General features: G+C 39.9%; 1 protein-coding gene across 1 annotated transcript in view; it reads left to right on the top strand.

Moving 5' to 3' along the window:
* The window catches only part of LOC122802457, a 271,537-nt gene that overhangs the window by 221,203 nt on the left and 29,835 nt on the right, over positions 1-20,499 (top strand). The window contains exons 4-6 of the mRNA XM_044072079.1: positions 718-847; positions 6,777-6,904; positions 13,142-13,235. Coding sequence (XP_043928014.1) covers positions 718-847; positions 6,777-6,904; positions 13,142-13,235 — 352 coding nt within the window. The remainder of the gene's footprint in view (positions 1-717; positions 848-6,776; positions 6,905-13,141; positions 13,236-20,499) is intronic.

Consider the following 20,499-nt stretch of genomic DNA (forward strand, 5'->3'; position numbering starts at 1 on the left):
ACTTTTTATGCACACAAAATAATGTGATAAATTCTGAAATATGTGTGTGCTTGTGTTCACATGTTAATACATGGGTAAGAGGTTGGTATAATGGTTAAAGTGTTTACCTTACAGCCACAAGGTGCAGAGTTTGATTCTCACTTGTGATAATTGGCTAGGCTTGAAATGACTCCCAAGGGCAGTTAGCCTAGTACTAACCTATGAACATTCTTACTAAACTTACAGCCAAAGGCAATCATTAATAAGCTGGACCCCATCACACATGCATCTCTGTTTGTGTATATTAAATTTATAAGTAGCTTGCAAATGTATAAAAACAAACAGCATGGTATAACTACTCAATGCTTTCCTGCTTTGTTGCATGTCAGGGTACTAGGGCAATATTTGAGGATATCTTGTACCTTATTTAGGACATATGATAATGATTGTTATTATTCATTTTTGGATTTCTATGTTCACAGTCTGATTAAATATTTTAGCATGTAAATGAAGGTGAAGGAATACTGTGCTTATCTGTTCATATAAAACTAGAGTATTTTCTTGGTGGTGTATAGAACAAGTGGGAAAGAATGTTTGTCAGATAAACAGTTTTCATCTTTGTAAGCATTTAATTATATTTAATTTTTATAACGCCTGAATGAAACCTGCTCAAGCAGATATTTATATACATACTCATGAAATTTTAATAATGATTCCATGTTTTTCTTTTCTGTGTAGACCTCAGATTTGTGTTACACAGTTTTGCTCTTCAAAGCAAGATGATGTTGAAAAAAAAGAGGTGGACAGTAAGCACCAGTCTACAGAGAAGGATCACTTTCGTACTGAAAGAGAGACAACCTTAAGCAGTGTAAGTAATAGTTTAGATTATGTTATCACTGTCTTCACAGAATTTGATGACATTGCTGTTAATTAAAAATCAAGTCAGACCCATAAGTATACTTCTGTAGTTTTTAAACATGTCTGTGTCCACTGCTGATCTGATTAAGCCCCCCTAAGTTTTCTGGCGTATTTTGACAGTTTGGTTCCTTCTGTTACTAGTAAGTTTACAGTTTGTAACAAACACTTTTATGTCACACTGAAACTGAGATGCATCCCTTGGCTTAAAATGGGCCACTATACCATGATGGGTGAATCTGTGACTCCCCAGTCAATGCCACTTAAACTGTATAAATTGATTACCTTAATTCACCCATATGCGGGTACTCTCTAGAGCTGAGGCAAGCAACTAAACAAGAGATCAGAAATTATTTCTATAATTTCTTTTGTATTCACATTTACTCTCATGTTAATATGATTCCCACCACATTTATGGCTACTAGGAAGCATCTGACACCTCCCCATCACACACATATGCACGCACGCACGCACGCACGCACACACACACACACACACACACACATGCACACACACATGCACACACACACACACACACACACACACACACACACACACACACACACACACACACACACACACACACACACACACACACACACACACACACACACACACACCTGCAGTTTTCAAATGATATCATGTCCAGGTGCCCCTTAAAAATAGTGTGTATGAATATATATATATATATATATATATATATATATATATATAAAATAAAGTACCTTACAATTTAAGAAGTCATGTACTGTGATAAAAACATTTGTCTTTTGAACCCATGCTGCTATCAGTCAAAGCAATACCATCTTTCCATCCCTTTGATTGGTCTGTCACCATCAGGCTTTCTGTGAATTGCTTCTTAATTTCCTGCGCTGCTTGAGTGAAGGGGCTTTTAAGGGAGAATGTGGCAGATGCCCTCTCATTCCACTGTCCATCTGCATATTGAATGGAAGCAGTCCTTGTCCTCTAAGAGCGCCCCTTTCTAGTGGGTCAGAGCACTCCTTTACCATATACATGTATCAAAGAGAATGTTTTTTTCTTGCTTTTTCTTCACTGGATATAATATGAGGGGTCAAAGTTATTCCCTTTGTTCCATCACATGCTGTGAATAATCATTATTGAGTCAAGCTTCTTTGTAGTATAACAGTGCAGCTGCCCCACATCTTTAAGAAGTTCTTCCTTTTCCTGAAAACTCGCAACCCTGATTATTATTAAGGGGCATGGCTGCTCTGTGAGTGATGAGTTCAATGCAAAAGTGATATGTTCTATCTCTGTTTTTATTTATCACAGGATTATCTTCACCAACTTGGAGACTAGTATTGGAGAAAGCCCATCATATTCTTTCTCTTATTGCCCTGTGTCACTTCTATCATTTGTAGATCCAGGCACCTACATTTGTTTTATTATAAATATTATTATCATCATCAGCATCATCAAGTGTTTGTTCACATGACTTTGATCACCACTTTGCAGGCCGAACTCTTTTATTAATACCTTGTGGCTTATGGTCGACTGTGTTTTCTACCTCCTCATTGGCCACATTAGACTGATGTAAACAATTTAAACCCTAGATATACTTTAAAATTTTCAGCAGTGTGTGGCTACTTTGCTGAACCTGATAATAAGCCTATCAGAAGCAATGCCTACTACTCACAGAGCTGTGAGGGTCTATATTATAACATCAAAGTTTTAAAACTTCGAGTGTTATAATATTGAACCCTTTAGAGTGAAAGCTGACAATAGCGAAGCCTCAGAACATCGAAATGTTACCTAGGGTAAGATTTCGGTGGTCCATTCCGTGGCTTCACTATTTACAGCACTGTGGTGCGATGGTTATGGACCAGGTTTAGGGAAGTGAGTGAACGGAGGTTACGGACGGGGTTCAGGTAAGTGTGGTGTGATGGTTACGGACTGGGTTAAGGTAAGTGAGCGAACGGACTGGGGTAAGGTAAGTGTGTGGTAATTAGGGACTTTAGGGTTAGGGCACAGGTGAGGTGAGTGTGCAGTAGTGACAAACTTTAGGGTTAGGGGCGGGTTAAGTGAGTTAGGGTTAGGACGCGGGTGAGGTGAGTGTGTGATAGTGACAGACTGTAGGGTTAGGAGCGGGTTAAGCGAGTTAGGGCACAGGTGAGGTGAGTGTGTGAGAGTTACAGACCTTAGGGTTTGGGTTAAGGTAAGTGGATAGATAATAGTGTATGTACAGTTTAGTGTAGGGTTAGATGTAGGATTTTAAGTGTATGTTTGTGGATTGCAGTTGTTTTGGTGTGCTTGTGTTGTGTGTGTGTATGTTTCTTGGAACAGCAAATTTTTTCCCTGGGAAAAAATTTGCTGTTCTAAGTGTTCGATGTTATGATTGTTTGACTGAAATGGGTCGATACTATAACATTCGAAATTTTGAGCGTTCGATGTTATAATATAGACCCAACTGTAAAGGTACAGATAGCTCTAGACCTTTTTGAAGGACATCTAAGAAAATGCCTGGTTTTGAAATTTTTCCCCATTTCAGCTGCTTGTGCCATTTGAATTACATACATCAGTGGAGAAAAGAGCCTTGACTGAAGCATCCTATTTTACTCAATTGTTAAAATTTGCAGTGCAAAGCTCCATGTCTTGGGTATGCTTAGTCCCATACAGTTCTCAGTAGTTTGTGGTTCTATGTTTTAGACAGAAAATCATTTTGCAACTGAAAGTCCTGCCATATCTTGAATATTTCCTTGGCATCTAGCTATCACAGCTGCTCAAATGTTGTGATTTCAAGAAGTCTACACCTAGGCTGTGGCATACCCTGGAAGTATACACCTAGGCTGTGCCATACCGTGGAAGTATACAAATAGACTGTGCTATAATGTGGAAGTATACACCTAGGCTGGGTTGTCATACCGTGGAAGTGTACACCTAGGCTGTGGCATACTGTGGATGTATACACCTAGGCCATGCCATATCATGGAAGTATACAACTAGACTGTACCATAATGTCGAAGTATACATCTAGGCTGTGTCATATCGTGGACGTATACACCTAGGCTGTGTCATAACGTGGAAGTATACATCTAGACTGTGCCATACCATGGAAGTATACAACTAGACTGCTATAATGTGGAAGTATACACCTAGGCTGAGTTGTCATACCGTGGAAGTGTACATCTAAGCCATGTCATACTGTGGAAGTATACACCTAGGCCATGCCACACCATGGAAGTATACAACTAGAATGTACCATAATGTCGAAGTATACATCTAGGCTGTGTCATATCATGGACGTATACACCTAGGCTGTGTCATACCGTGGAAGTATACACCTAGACTGTGACATACTGTGGAAGTATACACCTAGGCTGTGTCATACCGTGGAAGTATACACCTAGACTGTGACATACCATGGAAGTATGCAACTAGACTGTGCCATAATGTGGAAGTATACACCTAAGCTGTTTCATACAGTGGAATTATATATACTTAGGCTGCGCCATACCATGGAAGTATACAACAAGACTGTGCCATAATGTGGAAGTATACACCTAGGTTGTGGCATACAGTGGAAGTATACACCTAGGTTGTCTCATACTATGGAAGTATACACCTAGGTTGTGGCATACAAGGGAAGTATACACCTAGGCTGTGTCATACTGTGGAAGTATACACCTAGGCTATGTCATACTGTGGAAGTATACATCTAGACTGTGCCATACCATGGAAGTATACAACTAGACTGTGCCATAATGTGGAAGTAAACACCTAGGTTGTCTTATACCAAGGAAGTATACACCTAGGCTGTGTCATATAGTGGAATTATATACCTAGGCTGTGTATGGCCGTGTAAGTATACACCTAAGCCATGCCATATAATGGAAGTATACAAATAGACTGTGCCATTATGTGGAAGCATACACCTAGGCTGTGTCATACAGTGGAATTATATATACTTAGGCTGTGCCATACCATGGAAGTATACACCTAGACTGTCATAATGTGGAAGTATATACCTAGGTTGTGGTATACAATGGAAGTATACACCTAGGCTGTGTCATACCGTGGAAGTATACACCTATGTTATGGCATACAATGGAAGTATACATCCAGGCTGTGTCATACCTTGGAAGTATACACCTAGGCTGTGTCATACCGTGGAAGTATACACCTAGACTGTGTCATAATGTAGAAATATATACCTAGGTTGTGGTGTACAATGGAAGTATACACCTAGGCTGTGTCATACCGTGGAAGTATACACCTAGATTCTGGCATACAATGGAAGTATACACCCAGGCTGTATCATACCATGGAAGTATACACCTAGGCTGTGTCATACCATGGAAGTATACACCTAGACTGTGCCATACCATGGAAGTATACAACTAGACTGTGCCATACCATGGAAGTATACAACTAAACTGTGCCATAATGTGGAAGTATACACCTAGGCTGGGTTGTCATACTGTGGAAGTGTACACCTAGGCTATGTCATACCGTGGAAGTATACACTAGGCCATGCCATATCATGGAAGTATACAACTACAACTAGACTGTGCCATAATGTGGAAGTATACACCTATGCTGTGCCATACCAAGGAAGTATACACCTAGGCTCTGTCATGCAGGGAATTATATATACCTAGGCTGTGCCATACTGTGGAAGCATATACCTAGACCATGCCATACTGTGGAAGTATACAACTACACTGTGCCATAATGTGGAAGTATACACCTAGGTTGTGACATACAATGGAAGTATACACCTAGGCTGTGTTATACGTGGAAGTATACACCTAGGTTATGGCATACAATGGAAGTATACACTTAGGCTGTGTCATGCCATGGAAGTATACATCAAGGTTGTGGCATACAATGGAAGTATACTTGTAGGCTATGTCATACCGTGGAAGTATACACCTAGACTGTGTCATACCGTAGAAGTATACACCTAGGTTGTGGCATACAATGGAAGTATACACCTACACCTAGGCTGTCTCATACCGTGGAAGTATACACCTAGACTGTGCCATAATGTGGAAGTATACACCTAGACTGTGTCAAACTGTATAAATTTACACCTAAGCCATGCCATACCATGGAAGTATATACTTAGGCTGTGTCATACCATGGAAGTATACACCTAGACTGTGCCATACTGTGGAAGTATACAACTAGACTGTGCCATAATGTGGAAGTATACACCTAGGCTGTGTCAAACTGTGGAAGTATACACCTAGGCCATGCCATACCGTGGAAGTATATAACTAGACTGTGCCATAATGTGGAAGTAGACACCTAGGCTGCGTCATACCGTGGAAGCCATACAGCACTGTGGCAACCCAGGTGTATGCAACATTACATGCTTAATTAAGTATATATTGGTGTAGAATATTTTAAAGACAATCTTATGTCACACTATGCTCTGAATGGAATCAGATTGTAACTAAAATATTTTAGGTATGTCAGGATATTAATGTTGTTCTGTGCTCTGTAACTGAAGATTCATTAGCAATCCCAGACCAAGCCAAAGTGTAGAAAAAAACAGACATCACATTAACAGAAGAAGCATAGTCACCATTCTTTCTTGATTCAGGACACAAACTAAAACAGATATAAACAACTTTTAAAAAGATGTGCATCTGTATCTGTCTTTCTTCTGTCTGTGCTATTGTGACACCTTTCAAAACATGCAAATTCTGTTAAGAATTAATTGTGATGACTGGCATATATGCATATACCTGCCTATAGACATTTTTCAGCTGAAACTGTGTCCATTAGTGTGTGTGTGTGTGTGTGTGTGTGTGTGTGTGTGTGTGTGTGTGTGTGTGTGTCATATATAGTACTTTACAGTTCAAGCAGGGAGCCATACAAACATCCATCATTTTAAATCTGCTTCTTTTCTGTTTCAGAATAGCACTCCATCAGACTTGTTAAAGCATTCACTTGAAGGAAGTATACAGAAAATCGAAAACTTGTGGAATGTTGTGTCACCTAACAGAACACCCTGTGTATCTCTGAATCTGCAGGACCATGGCAGGTAAGATGGTCAGAAACGTTTGTTTTGGAGCCTGTGTTTCCAATTAAAGCATGTCTGCTTTATTGATTCAGCACTGGACATTTACCAAGGCATTCAACATGTATGTTCCTTCATATTTTGTAAAAAAGTAAAAGGTTATGGGGATCAACTGTGTTTTTTTAATTTAGTATACTGTATCAATAGCGTAATACAGAATTTGAAATGTTTGCTGAACATGTGCAATAAAATGCATTAAGATTAGCGTTATACATATATTTACGTCCCCAATATGCTTTAATTGGATGATTTTATTATTTTATTTTCAGACAATATATGTATATCAGATTTTTTTTCAAACACTAGAAAAGATTGAGAGAGGAAGACTGCATGTAGCGCTCCTAACTTAATGGAAAAAAGAAATAAAAGTAGACATTAACTCAGTGTACTAACCAGGTTATTTAAAATTGAGTTCTCACATTCAACTAATATAAATTCATTTCTCTGCTTTTACACAGTGCACAAATAAATCTGTATTTAGAAAAAGAAAATTCTAACACAGCCCTACAAAACTGTTTGCAAACATATAATAAATATATTCTTTTTTCAGTCTACAGCTGCATGAAACTATACAAACATTCACCCTTCAGGGCAGTTACTTGTTCTACTGTATACTGCAGGGGAATCTCACAAACATCTACCATTCAGGGCAGGTAGTTGTTCTGCTGTGTATGCGGTAATGGAAGAAGATTAATTCACGGGAAGACAGACAGACCTGAGGACGTAGGTTAGGTTTCTTGCTTCCACTTTGTGAAGCAGCATATTTCTACAGTGAAAGTGTTCTCACTTTTGTGCCCCAACATCATCCGACATTAAATTACCTGGCCAGACCCACTGGCATTATTAGCAAAGATCCATTCTGGCATCGCCCTGTTTTGGGGAGCAGCAGGAAGTCGACTGCTACCACAATATCCAGACTACTAATCCTGCTACTCCCAAAGAAAACTGAAGCTTTTGACTTAGTTTATGTCCAGTAGACATGAAAGTCCTCTACACGGCCCCAAGTATAAGTCAAAGCACTGCCACAAAGCCAAGTACTCAAGGACCCTAACCCTCATAAAAGTCCAGTGTTAATCTGGCCCTGCAGTCCCTGCAAATACTGACCTTATCCCCAACAAGTGAGGCAATGTCCTCCACCTGACCTCTATCTTGGCAAAAGATGAGTTGGACAGAGAAGGATTCCTGGGGTTCTTATACTACCTGGTCACTAGTGAATCAGTTGGAAACTGGTGGTGGCTATTGCACTTCTCAACTGTCCAGATTTGCACAGAATGTCCAGATTTTTGCCTCATATTTTTTATCTGTTTGTCATAAAATATGTGGTTTTCTGGCAAATCATTGAGGATTGAAGTAGCTAAACAATGACATACATCTGAGTTTCAGACTTCATCTCCTTCAGAAAAATACATGCTAACATAAATCCTGTTATTCTAGCAACCTTATAAGTTTATAAGAGCAATATTTAAAATCTGTCCCTATTTTGGGGCTTTTGCCCCCCCCCCCATTATTTTACGCTTTGTCTAGATTTATTGTGTTAAGAAGTTGAGTGGCATGGTGTCTATCCTAGTCCCAGGGATTCATTCCTTGAGTTAGCCAGCTACAGATCAATGGTATTCAGAGCCAAGAATTCCTCTCTTGAGAGTGCTCCTCTAGCCTATTTGGGCCAGTAGAATACGACTGAGGAAGGCTGTTCAACTTTTCTCACTCCAGGACTTGTATTTCAGGTTCTATACATCAACTAAATGTTTTATGTTTACTGGGAACTAGAGTCACATGTATGGCATTGCATTCAGTGTTTGAGTCAGATGTACAGGACTGCACTTGTAGATTGTTCTGAGGCCCACACAGGGCCTGGAATAGGCTATTATCTACCGATCACTACCCTAGGTTAATGCACAATCAAGCACCAGCTCATGGTCCCCTGACTCCGGGCACCATACCTCTCAAGTGTACCTCATTACAAGGAACGTACCTCATTTGGGGTCTTAAAAAGTTCACGTTCCTCAAAGTTCCACATTGAAAGATGGTCACACATTCAGTGTTAGGATTTTTTTTTAGTGAAATCCTCTGTAAATATAAATTAATCATATTAATTCATTAAAAGATCTTCTTCATAAGTAAAACCAGCATATTTTAACCATCCTATGACCTTCCTAGTTGAAGTTGTTAGTCAGCCATTAGTATGTGTTCTACATTTTGCCCATTTGTTCCACATTATGAGGGATAGTGTTCCTCATTTTAGAGATGGAAGGTTGAGAGCTATGCCGGGCTCCAGTTAGTCAAATGCTCACCTTCATGTAATATTGCACACAAGCTCACTTCTGTTTGTGGTGGTGGTCATGGAACTCATTAGAACTCTGGCTACTGTAATAAGCCAGATGATACTGAGGCCATTGCCAGTGAATCTATCCTTCCCTTACTTCATTTACAAACGACTCCCTCCTTCGAGAGGACCTTAGAATTATGAGGAATATCTTAAACCAGTCTCAGTTACCTATTCCCTTCCCCTCAGAGAAACTGCTGGAGTTTCTTTAGAAGAAGACTGGGCACCCCTACCTGTCCCCCTCCACCAATCAGTCATTAATTGTGACCTTAAATCAGTCTGGAGGTTTTTCTGAATTTACCTTTTCACTTCAAAAGAAAACAGTGCAATGTAAGCCTCAATCAGAAAGGACAGAGCAACTGCACAAGTATTCTAGTGCTTACTTGTGTCAATACTTTGTCACTTTGATACCTAACAATTAGTCTAAATCTTTGGACAGGTATCCAAGAGAGTTCAATCTATTGCCACATTGGAGGTTAGAGCTTTCAGACATTCAGCGTATCTGTCCAGTTTCCAGGTGTCTGTATGGTTAAGTGTTGTGCTCTCTTTAGTGCAGCATAGGTCTTACAGATCACAACATTTTGCTACCATGCTGCCTAGCACACAACCTAAAGTTTTGAACTGGTGCAGCAAGAGATTTTATTTACTTGTCACATTGTGTCTTGGGACCATCACGTATCTGACTTACCTACCACAGTTCCTGGCCTCCATGGTTAGAAAGGCCCTGGGAAGATGGAGGACCTCGCAGAGTCTGAGCTTAAGGAAGAGGCTCAATCTATAATTGTCATAGTTGGCTGTAATGTATTCCACTTTAACACAGACTGTGCAGAACCTATGGCCAGGAATGCAGGCCTAGATGCAAACCTGCATGCAATATCATGACTCAGACTGTCCTCCCTTAAGGAAGAGCTCAGGAGCAACTTTGCATTCCCATTTCCTGGAGGAAGCAGCCTTTGACCATCTCAGCCTAGATTCAGTTAATGGAAAATGGAAGAGGCAGGTCCTCACCTGTGTGAAGGGCCTTTATAACACCATCCTTCTACCTTCATTTCTTCCTGCTCTAAACTTTTCCAACCCAAAAAAAGAGGATATCGATTCCCAACCATCTAAGAAAGTCAGTGAAGCATCACTTGGGCTGCACCTCACCAGTCTTGGCTAAATTTCCCAAGAAGACAACCTGCAAGCTATTCAACTACAGTCCTGACTCTGGTCTGCAGTTGATCAAGTGAGAGCAGTTGTGTTACTTTGCATCATCCTTATGAACTACTAGAAAGGACCAGTGGGTTCTAGATATGGTCACTATCTGTCATATTCTGGAGCTCATCTGTTCCCCCCTAGAAAAAAAAAATTCTGCTAGTTAACCAGTCCATCACAAACAAATCTTGGTACCGGTCCAAACTTTTGTCAGAGAGGCTATAGAGAATAACCCATTGTTAGTTGAGCAGGAAAGTTGCTCTCACATCTTCCTGGTACTGATAAAGAGAGATGAGTTCCATCTCATTCTGGATCTCAATGAATTCATCCAGCACATCTGTTGCATCCAGGGACTCATGTAGTTGGTCCTGCACTGGACATGATGCACACCTTTTGGCTGATCACTCTTTGGAGTGTACGTAGCAGATTAATCTTGTTTATTCTGGTTGGATAACACATCCTTTACAAAGAGTTGCCATTTTTGTTTTCCTCAGTACCCAGAGTATTTACTATAATGTTTCCCATGATGGTCAAATTCATGTTGAAGAAGGATCTTCATGTTTCCTCACCTAAACAAATTACTTCTCATGTATCCCTCCAGAAAGTCCCTGAAATATCCCTGTAATGGGTGCTTCCATTGTTTTAGTCCCTAGGAATTACCATAAGCTGAAGGATATTTTCTCTGATTCCTGATCTGATGATTGTTTTTATTGACAGAAAGCTGAACACTCTCAAATATTGGTCATTTCCACCCTTGAACAAGGCAAAAAGGTCATAACTTTGGATGCAGTGCAGGGTGCATGATTTGACCATGTTGAACCATCTGTGCTTAATGGCTTCCATGACCTTCCTGGTGCCATTGTACATCTGAGTATGCAATTGTTACAGTGGAATGTAAGGTGCCAATGTTTCAGAATCTGTTTGTGCTGATGGATCATGTTTTGATGTCACACTATTGTTGTGATGCCCTGGAATGGTGAACAATCTCCACCAGTGTTCCATTAGGTCTTCCCTTTCTGCAACAGCTGTCACAAACTCTAACAGTGAAATTTTCATTGCAAGTTGCGGAGCTTGTCTATGATCCCACATGATGCAGGGAGTCTGGTCTTCCCTAGGGAATAGGTCTCACACAAACCACTTGGAACTAAGAGTAGTTCTAGTCCTGAAGGCCTTGGAGACAAAGCTGCTTCTCTGGTCTCCTCTCATCCCATCCCATCAGAAAACCCCTTTATTGTATGGTACCTAAACAAGCAAGAGGGCAGAATGTTATTCCCCATCTGTAGCGAGGTGATGGACATCCAGCAGTGGGCTATAGACATGGGCATCACTGTTTTAACATTTCCATTTTTTGGAAAACTGAATGAGTTTCTGGATACTCTAAGCTGCTCCTCCAGTCATCTTCTGAGGCTGTAGATGCCAAACTTGGTCAGGATTTCCACACAGGAAAAAAACAGTCATCCCCAAGGACACTGATTTATGGTTCTCAAATAATGAAATTCCATTTCTTGAGATGAAATCTGGAAATTATACTTATGATTTTTAAATGAAATTTCTAGACATGACCATGATTTACTAATATTTTTTAGTGCATCTGTATGTATGCAAAATTAAAAGATAATTGGTACAGAGAAGTCAATAAAGCAAGCTGACAGTATTATAAATATAGGTTATGGTGAATGAGTGTTTTGGACTAAAATGATAAATTCATTGAAAATTCTGTATTGTTCCAACATCCAGTCCAGGTTTGGGATTTACAGTTTTTTTTTATTTTTTTTGAAAAAATCAAAACGGAAAATGTGTGTCATTGCTCATCTCTTTCCTCTACTCAGTTTAACAGGGTAACCTTTCTGCAATGTACACTGTAACACACCCCGAAAGGTATTCGATAATCACAAACATTTGTTCATGGTGCCAAACAATTTGTCTGTGATTATGCATGCTTATCTGTGAGCCTGGTTGTACTCACCATTGGGAATAGCAGCTGAGGGTTTGTTGTTTATGGTTGTGGCTAGTAAAATTTATTTCCTGTGAGATTCCCAAATTGTATAAGTTAGATCGCAGTAAGTCTGTGTAACACTCCTGTATCCATCCTTGTGAAAACAAACAAATGATTTCAGTCACATTCTGGACCTTATTGATGGTGTCCAGTGTTGCAATTTATGCATACTTAAAGCTCCGTCTGTTAATTCATCTTTGGGAGAATACCTTACACAGAACATAAATAGAGTAATGCTAAAAGGAAACATGCAAAGGGTTCCATAATAACTACCCTAAAATCTGTTAATTCATGTCACAATTAAAGGTGCAACATAAGAAGATATCTATGTATGCATCTGGAATTTAATTTCAAAGATGCTGGATGAATGACTTATTGTTTCATTCTTTTTTACTGAGAGTTGTCTGAATATTGTTACCCTGAACTCTGTGTAATGATCAGATCTACATATGTGATACCTCATATTTGTCTATAAATTGACCTTATACATTTCCAGAATTCATTCAGATCCTGAACATTTTTTTCAGAGTTTATAGAATACAAATGCAGTTAAATGTGCCTGCAACTCCTCTGACACATTTATCTGCACGTGGGTGTATAGATGGAAACAGGTTTTACACAATAGTGTATGGCCATTTGTTTGTGTTTAATGCTGGGCACACAGTAATGTCTTATATTTGCTTTACAGGTCATGTCCCTCCTCTGACAGTAAAAGTGAAAGCAGATACAGCCTTGAGTCGCAAACTCCTCCAATACACTTCCTAAGGAGCTTTTCTTCAAAGGTAATTGTGTGTATTATATGACATTTTGAAGTTCACAGTAATGGACCATGGGTGTAATAGTTAAAAATAAAGCATGGGATTTATACAGCTCAGTGCAGCAGTAGAACTACCCCTGCACTATTGCACTGAGCTACAATGTTGCACTGTTAAGCAATTCATAGTTGTATATACTCAAGCCACCTGGAAGAGCAGTGCATTAAATGCATAAGTGTACAGTAGGGTACAGTTTTATGCCTGCATGAGTCACATTTTAAAGCCTGAAGTTTTATCTGGCATAAAGCCAACTAGAAGGAAAGTTGCTAGTAACAATATTGTGCAACAAATAATAGACATCAAGCCTGACACTAAAATTAAAGATCTGGAGAGGCAATCAGAGTGTAGAGCAATGTGAGTGACAGAAGCACAGAGACATAGACACACATACATACAGGTACCTGAAACAGTGGCACAGTCCAACAAACATGCACTTGCATGCGCGTGCGCACAGACACACAGACACACACACACACACACACACACACATATATATATATATATATATATATATATATATATATATATATATATATATATATATATATATATATATACACACACACACACACTGACACATGTCTATACTGCACTTATCTTGGGCTCTATCAGACAAGTAAAGCAAACACATACTATAGATCATGATTCAGTTCTACTGATTAATCCTGTTTCATAGGATAAACCACACTACACACAGACACATAGGCAAACACCTTGCAAAGACACACTAGCCCACAGATATACAGAGACACAGATGTGTGCACTTGCACAAACGGACACACACACACACACACACACACACACACACACACACACACACACACACACACACACACACACACACACAGCACCTGAATATTTTGCAACCACTATATTGCCTTTCATATCAGTCACACAGGTCACTTCAGGTAGCAGTTACCACCCCCTACAAACACATATAAATCTACCCACATTCACAATAACGACCCATGCATAGACACACATCTACCCACTGCCTTACTCCCTTTGTACCCCCGTACACACAAATGGACAAACAGCCTCACATTCCCCAATATACATTCACAACTACTGACCTTAATCAGCAGTATGGGCTGGGTAAATCAATCCTGCTTATCCCCTGCAAATTTCACACATTGAAATCCATATTTCCTACTGTTCGGCATATATTTCTCAGAAGTACAGGCAAACACAGGAGGACTATGGCTAACCAAGTTCACCGATGACTGCAAACTGGGAGCCAAAATTGACTCTCCAGCTGACACGGACATCCTCCAAAAAGGCCTTACTGAGACAGACACCTGGTGTCAAAGTCATGGCCTCAAGCTAAATGCCAAATAATGCATAGTCATCCCGTTTGGGATAAACAAAACACCCACGAATTACCACATAGGCGGCAGCTCCCTTAATACAAAAAGAGGTAATAAGAGATCTGGGGACCCAGGTAGATAGTAATCTCTCCTTTGAAAATCATATTGCCAAAGTAGTTAGGAAATCCTTCTATGTGGCCCATCTAATTACTAAGGGGTTCGCATCTAGAAATAAAGAGGTTATAGTGCCCCTCTACTCGTCACTCACCAGACCCATCATAGAGTACAATGCCCCATTTGGGATGTACCTCACAAGACATTTCCAACAGCTTGAAAGACCACAAAAGCACCTCATCAAGAGGATTACTGGCCTCAAACATATGTCCTATGCAGCCCGACTGAAAAAACTCCTGCTGTACTCAGTGGCATATCGCTTATTCAGAGGTGATCTCTGCCTGACTTACAAAGCCATGTCCAACTCAAAATTGATAGACATGCTCCACCTACAGAAATCCAAGTCACTGTGAGCCACGCGCTCTAGTGAGCTAAACCTCACCACAACAATAAATAGAACATGCTGCAGGGATAGATTCCTGTCACAGAGACTCTCCTTGCTTTGGAACAAAATTCCTAACTACATTAGGCAGAGCCCCTCACTAACACTCTTCAAGAGAAGCCTTGATGAGTGGATGGGTAACAGAAAGTACACCCCTGGGATCACTTCATTGGCTCTGCTTGACAGAGGCTCAGTTAATTAATCAATGGGGCAGCGAAAGCCGACACACTCTGGCTAGGCTTATAAATACCCTCAGGCAGATAGCCTAGTACCTACCTATGAACCTATATGTGGACACTGCTACCTACCAGTATACATTTATGAATTTTCTGCACTGGTCTTTAGGGTAACTTGTCTACATGAAGTATATGACCTCAGTATTATGGATTTACTTTAACTGAGCAGCATAGTGAGCTAATTATGGGCCCAGGTAGCAAAGGCCCTGTCTATTTAACTACCACATTTAAATACAGCATCAAAACTCTTACTGCCCAGTAGTGGAGAGCTGAACTACAAGGCCACCTGTTCACTATAAACTGGGACATGCCTGCTGGGCTGCATGCTGCACTGCATGGCCTTGCATATGATATGCCTGCTGGGCTGCATGCTGCACTGCATGGCCTTGCATACAACATGCCTGCTGGGCTACATGCTACACTGCATGGCCTTGCATATGACATGCATGCTGCACTGCATGGCCTTGCATATGACAAGCCTGCTGGGCTGCATGCTGCACTGCGTAGCTTTACATGCGACATCCCTGCTGGGCTGCATGCTGCATTGCATGGCCTTGCATATGACATGCCTGCTGGGCTGCATGCTGCACTGCATGGCCTGGCATACGACATGCCCACTGGGCTGCATGCTGCACTGCGTGGCTTTGTATACTAAGTAACTTGCCTATGAATCTCACACAAATTCCAGATAATTCTGAACATGTCTTACATTGAATGGATGGCTCTGTGTTCCCTTTATCTCTGTCAGTTTTTAGTGGTGAATTACATCCATCTCAAGTGTCAAAATAGTTTGAACTTTAGCAGTTTTTAGTTAAGTCAACAGTAACAGAGAAAATGCAGTAGGAATGGAATGATCAATAAGATCTGGCAGATGTAAACCCGGAAGGGAAGGCCTAGACCTTCCTTGGCCTGCTGCAGATAAAGAGGAGATACTATTCTGCCTAGAAAATGTATGGGAATATCCTTTCATTGTAATGACTGGAAGTTTAGAAACACAACTCGAATAAACAAGGGTAGAGATAACGTCCATTTCCTGGTCCATGGCAGGAATGGTTCAAAACTCTTTGAAAGAGTGGCTTTTTTTTCGTCTTCATCCTGCATTGGGGTTACTTACCTGTTTCTTTAGCTCTGTATCCTTGTCTTTACTTTTGACAGATTCAAAAGGTACAGGGACACCTTTAGACCCCAAGAAGACTAACCCTTGAGGGATCAATAAGAAGGAAGCCTCTTCCACAATCAAACTTTTCTTGGGCATTAGACCCTTAAGAATTAATATATTTTTTCTATTAGTTATTGGCTTTTTATTGCATGCTTCACAAAAGTCATAGTCTTGTTTCAAATGATGTTAGTTAAGTCAAACAGCAGACAGTAAATGCATTTCTTGTAGTTGAGTTTTATACCTGCATGAATCACATTTTTTAAAGTTTGAAGTTTTATCGTCTGTAAAGCCACCTAGAAGGAATGCATCAGAAACACTTCAGTTTGGTACTAGCATATGCAGCAAACAGTAATGTTCAACAAATGAGGTACATCAAGCCTGAATGTAAAACTAAAGATGTGGAGAGACAATCAGAGTGCAGAGTGCTGTGGGTGGGAGGGTGGCATGGGGGGCGGGTTAGAATATGAAAAAGTTTCAGATGCCAAATTGCCTAAGTTATGACTTAGTCCTACTGGTTTAAATACACGGACCTGATCGCCTTAAGTTAATATGTTAATTATGTCAAAATAAGCAACTCTCTCGAAGTTTGCTTAACAAAATGCATTTACTGACAGTGGTACAATGATTTCCAGTGTTCTTTGGTCTTATTTACTGAAAAATATGTTGTATGACAAAATATTTGCCAAGAAGAACATTACCATATCAACTAGCCAACTAATAAAACCTCAGAATTCATTTAAAATGGAATCACACATTCTCCATTTTTCAGAAAAGATACAAAATGCTGAACGGGTTATTTTATTATGATTTTACAAATGAAACCACATTACGAGTTGCAGCTGTTGCATTACAGTTTTTATAACACTTGCTCAAATATGTCACATAACACTATAGTTTTCAAAACTAACATTGGGGGCCCTTCTTGATAGGTGTCTGGTTTGTATTTGTCTTCTCTGCCAATCAATATTCAGCAAAAAATTTGGGAGATCCCATGTTTATAGATTTCCTTGCACCTATTCTGACTAATGCCATTACATACATCAATAGCATCAAATAATCTGCATGTTCCTTAAGTCCAATAATATTTTTTGCCACATGCACAGTTCAGATAATGATTCTTAAGCTTCAGAATAGTAGCCAGATTGTAGACATAGCAGCCATAATAGCACCCCATTAAAAGGTACAGGTCATTCTAGGGTACTGTGGTACACAGAACATTCCCCCTTCTCATAGGTTCATAGGGAACTACTAGGTTAGCTGAACTTTTGAGCCATTTTAAGCCTAGCCAATTTCCCTTCCAAAGTTCAGAATCAAACCCTGTATATTTTGATTGTGATATAAATATTTAACCATTATACCAACTCCCTAACCCTATAAATTATCATTCATGACTCAGGTGATCCACCTGCAATGTCCAAGGTATCCATTTCACCATGTTTTTCTGATAGGTTCATAGTTAAATACTAGGTAGGCAGTCTATAGACTATTACATGCCTAGACAATGACCAAAGGTAAGAATCAAACCAAGTACCTTGTGTCTGTGAAATAATCACATTAACTATTCATGTTTTTTGTTATGTCAATCCCCATTTTTTTTAGTAAAAGATATTATTCAAGCAACAGCATTGCAGAACATAGTGCACATTCTGTCTGTGAACACTGTGCAAATCCATAAGCACATCACACAAACTTACTTTTGGTTACAGTGCTGATTGGCAACAAATTTATGCATGACAGTTGGCAGACTTGGCTTATAAGACGGGACTATGACAAGCCTCTGTACCAAGCCCTACAGAGATGCATTTTCACCAATTTTGATATACTGACATCAATCTATGCCACAAGAATTGTACACCACCACTTAGCGCATGCATCACGTGTAGTGAAAGCAGGATTCTGCAGAGTCAGTGCTAAGGGCTTCCTTGTGAGCCAGGACACTCCATGCCTACTAATGTAAACATGAGGTGAGAGTCTTGTGGGTAGCCATAAGGTGCTTCCAAATCCCACCCATGGAAAGTTTCTGTAAGATTGTGGGTCAGCTGAGCGATATCATTGTAAAAGCTAGCAAAAGTAATCCTAGTATCATACAAGTGAGTTCTTACTGGTCTTTGTAACAGATAAAAATAATTTTAGTATGATTTAGGTGATTTCTTACAGAGTTATTGAAATGACAGCAAATTGGGTCAATTTTCAGTAATTGTTATACCAGTAAGACATGTTCATGTCTGTATTTATTTATAGATTGATCAATCGGATGATTGATTAACTAATTGATTGCAATTGTTGACTGAGAGCATCCATTTGGGATGAACATACTCATGTCTGGATTCATTCATTTATTCATTTTTTCATTGACTGAGTGACTGACTGAATGACTGACTAATTAATTGATTGTATTTAACTAGGAAGACAAAGCTGGGATTAATTTATTTTCAGTGGATTCCCTAGAAGAAGAGTTCCTGTACATATTTAAAAACCAGCATACATTAATGAAATTAATGTAAGGATATTGTTGTATGCACTGATTATATGTAAAATTCATATTATATATGAAAGTATACATGAAACAGTGTCAGTTATAATAAACAGCTTTATTTACATCTGCTCCAGTTCAATTTAAGAGAAACCATGTGTTATAATAACAAATAAGTCATTGAATGCCTGTGAAAATTCCACTGCAGTTCATCGAACAGACATATTATTTTATCACAGAGTATCAGAGCTGGTATTATAGCAACATTACATTTTTTAGGCTACCCGTTTGTACAGCCATTGAGTGTTCACTTTATTAGATACCCTCGATCAACTTATAGAAATTCCTCCCCCATTCATAGGTTCATACGTGTTTACTAGATTAATGACCACAAGTGCCTTTTTAAGCCTAGCCATGCATCCCAAATCTCTGACAAGTTCTGGTACCCTTAATAAGTGTAAGCAGGGGCTTGGGAGATGAAACATTTACAAGCAAGGGCCTGTGAGATGAACCATTTACAGGCTGCCTGTGTCCATTGGAGACATAGGTGCCAAACCAGGGATGAATTTCCTGTTCTCCATCCAATTCTCCAAGTTACACTTGAACTGGGTTAGGGAGGAACTGTACTTCACATGGATGAGGAGCCTGTTCCAGAGACTGGGTAGTCTCTGGGATACATACCTCTCTCTCCAACAAGTCCTATTTATATCACAAGCAAGGTTTAAGTCTTTAGAATGGGTCACTCCTGTGCAGTTTATTTTGAGGATATACAGGAGGTCCAACAGAGTGGGCTCTGACAATGCCCTGTATGCCAGGCATAGATATCCCCTCAACAGCTTGTGGGAGACAGAATACTTGGATAGGGCCTCGAGGTGGTCTGCATAGGACATGTTACTTATGCCCTATATTATTTTAGTCAGGAACCTCTGTGGATGTTCCATTTGTTGGATATCCCTGGTTAGGTGTATACCAAAGGAGGCATTGTACTCAATGGCAGGTCTGATGAATGCCGATTACAGTGGAACAATGATTTTCTTGGACCTAGATGCCATACCTTTGTTTATAAGTTGCACAACACAGAATGATTTCCTCACTGCTAGAGACATGTGATGGTCAAAGGGTAGATTACTTTCTATGTGTGTCCTTAAGTCCCTGACTACTGGGTCATCTCTAAGGGATGTGTTGCCAATATGATAGTTACAAGGGGTAGATAGCTTCCCAAAGGATACTATTGTGTATTTCTTGCCATTTAGTTTTAGTCCATGGCTCTGAGACCAGTTGTTTGTCTGTGTCAACCATTCCTGGAGAACATTTGTGTTAGTGTGGATTCAATGACAGCTCCTAAATTGCAATCATCTGCAAATTTAGTCAGCCAGAGGCCATTTACATTGGCCTTGACTTCAGAGAAGTAAATCCCAAAAAGATGCGTCCCAGGACTAATCCCTGAGGGGACTCCACTTGTGACTGGCCTCTTTGTAGAGGTGGACTCCCCAATTCCAA

This window comes from Protopterus annectens, chromosome 5.part0 (assembly GCF_019279795.1).
Source record: "Protopterus annectens isolate FY-2018-M chromosome 5.part0, PAN1.0, whole genome shotgun sequence".
Taxonomy (NCBI): domain Eukaryota; kingdom Metazoa; phylum Chordata; order Ceratodontiformes; family Protopteridae; genus Protopterus; species Protopterus annectens.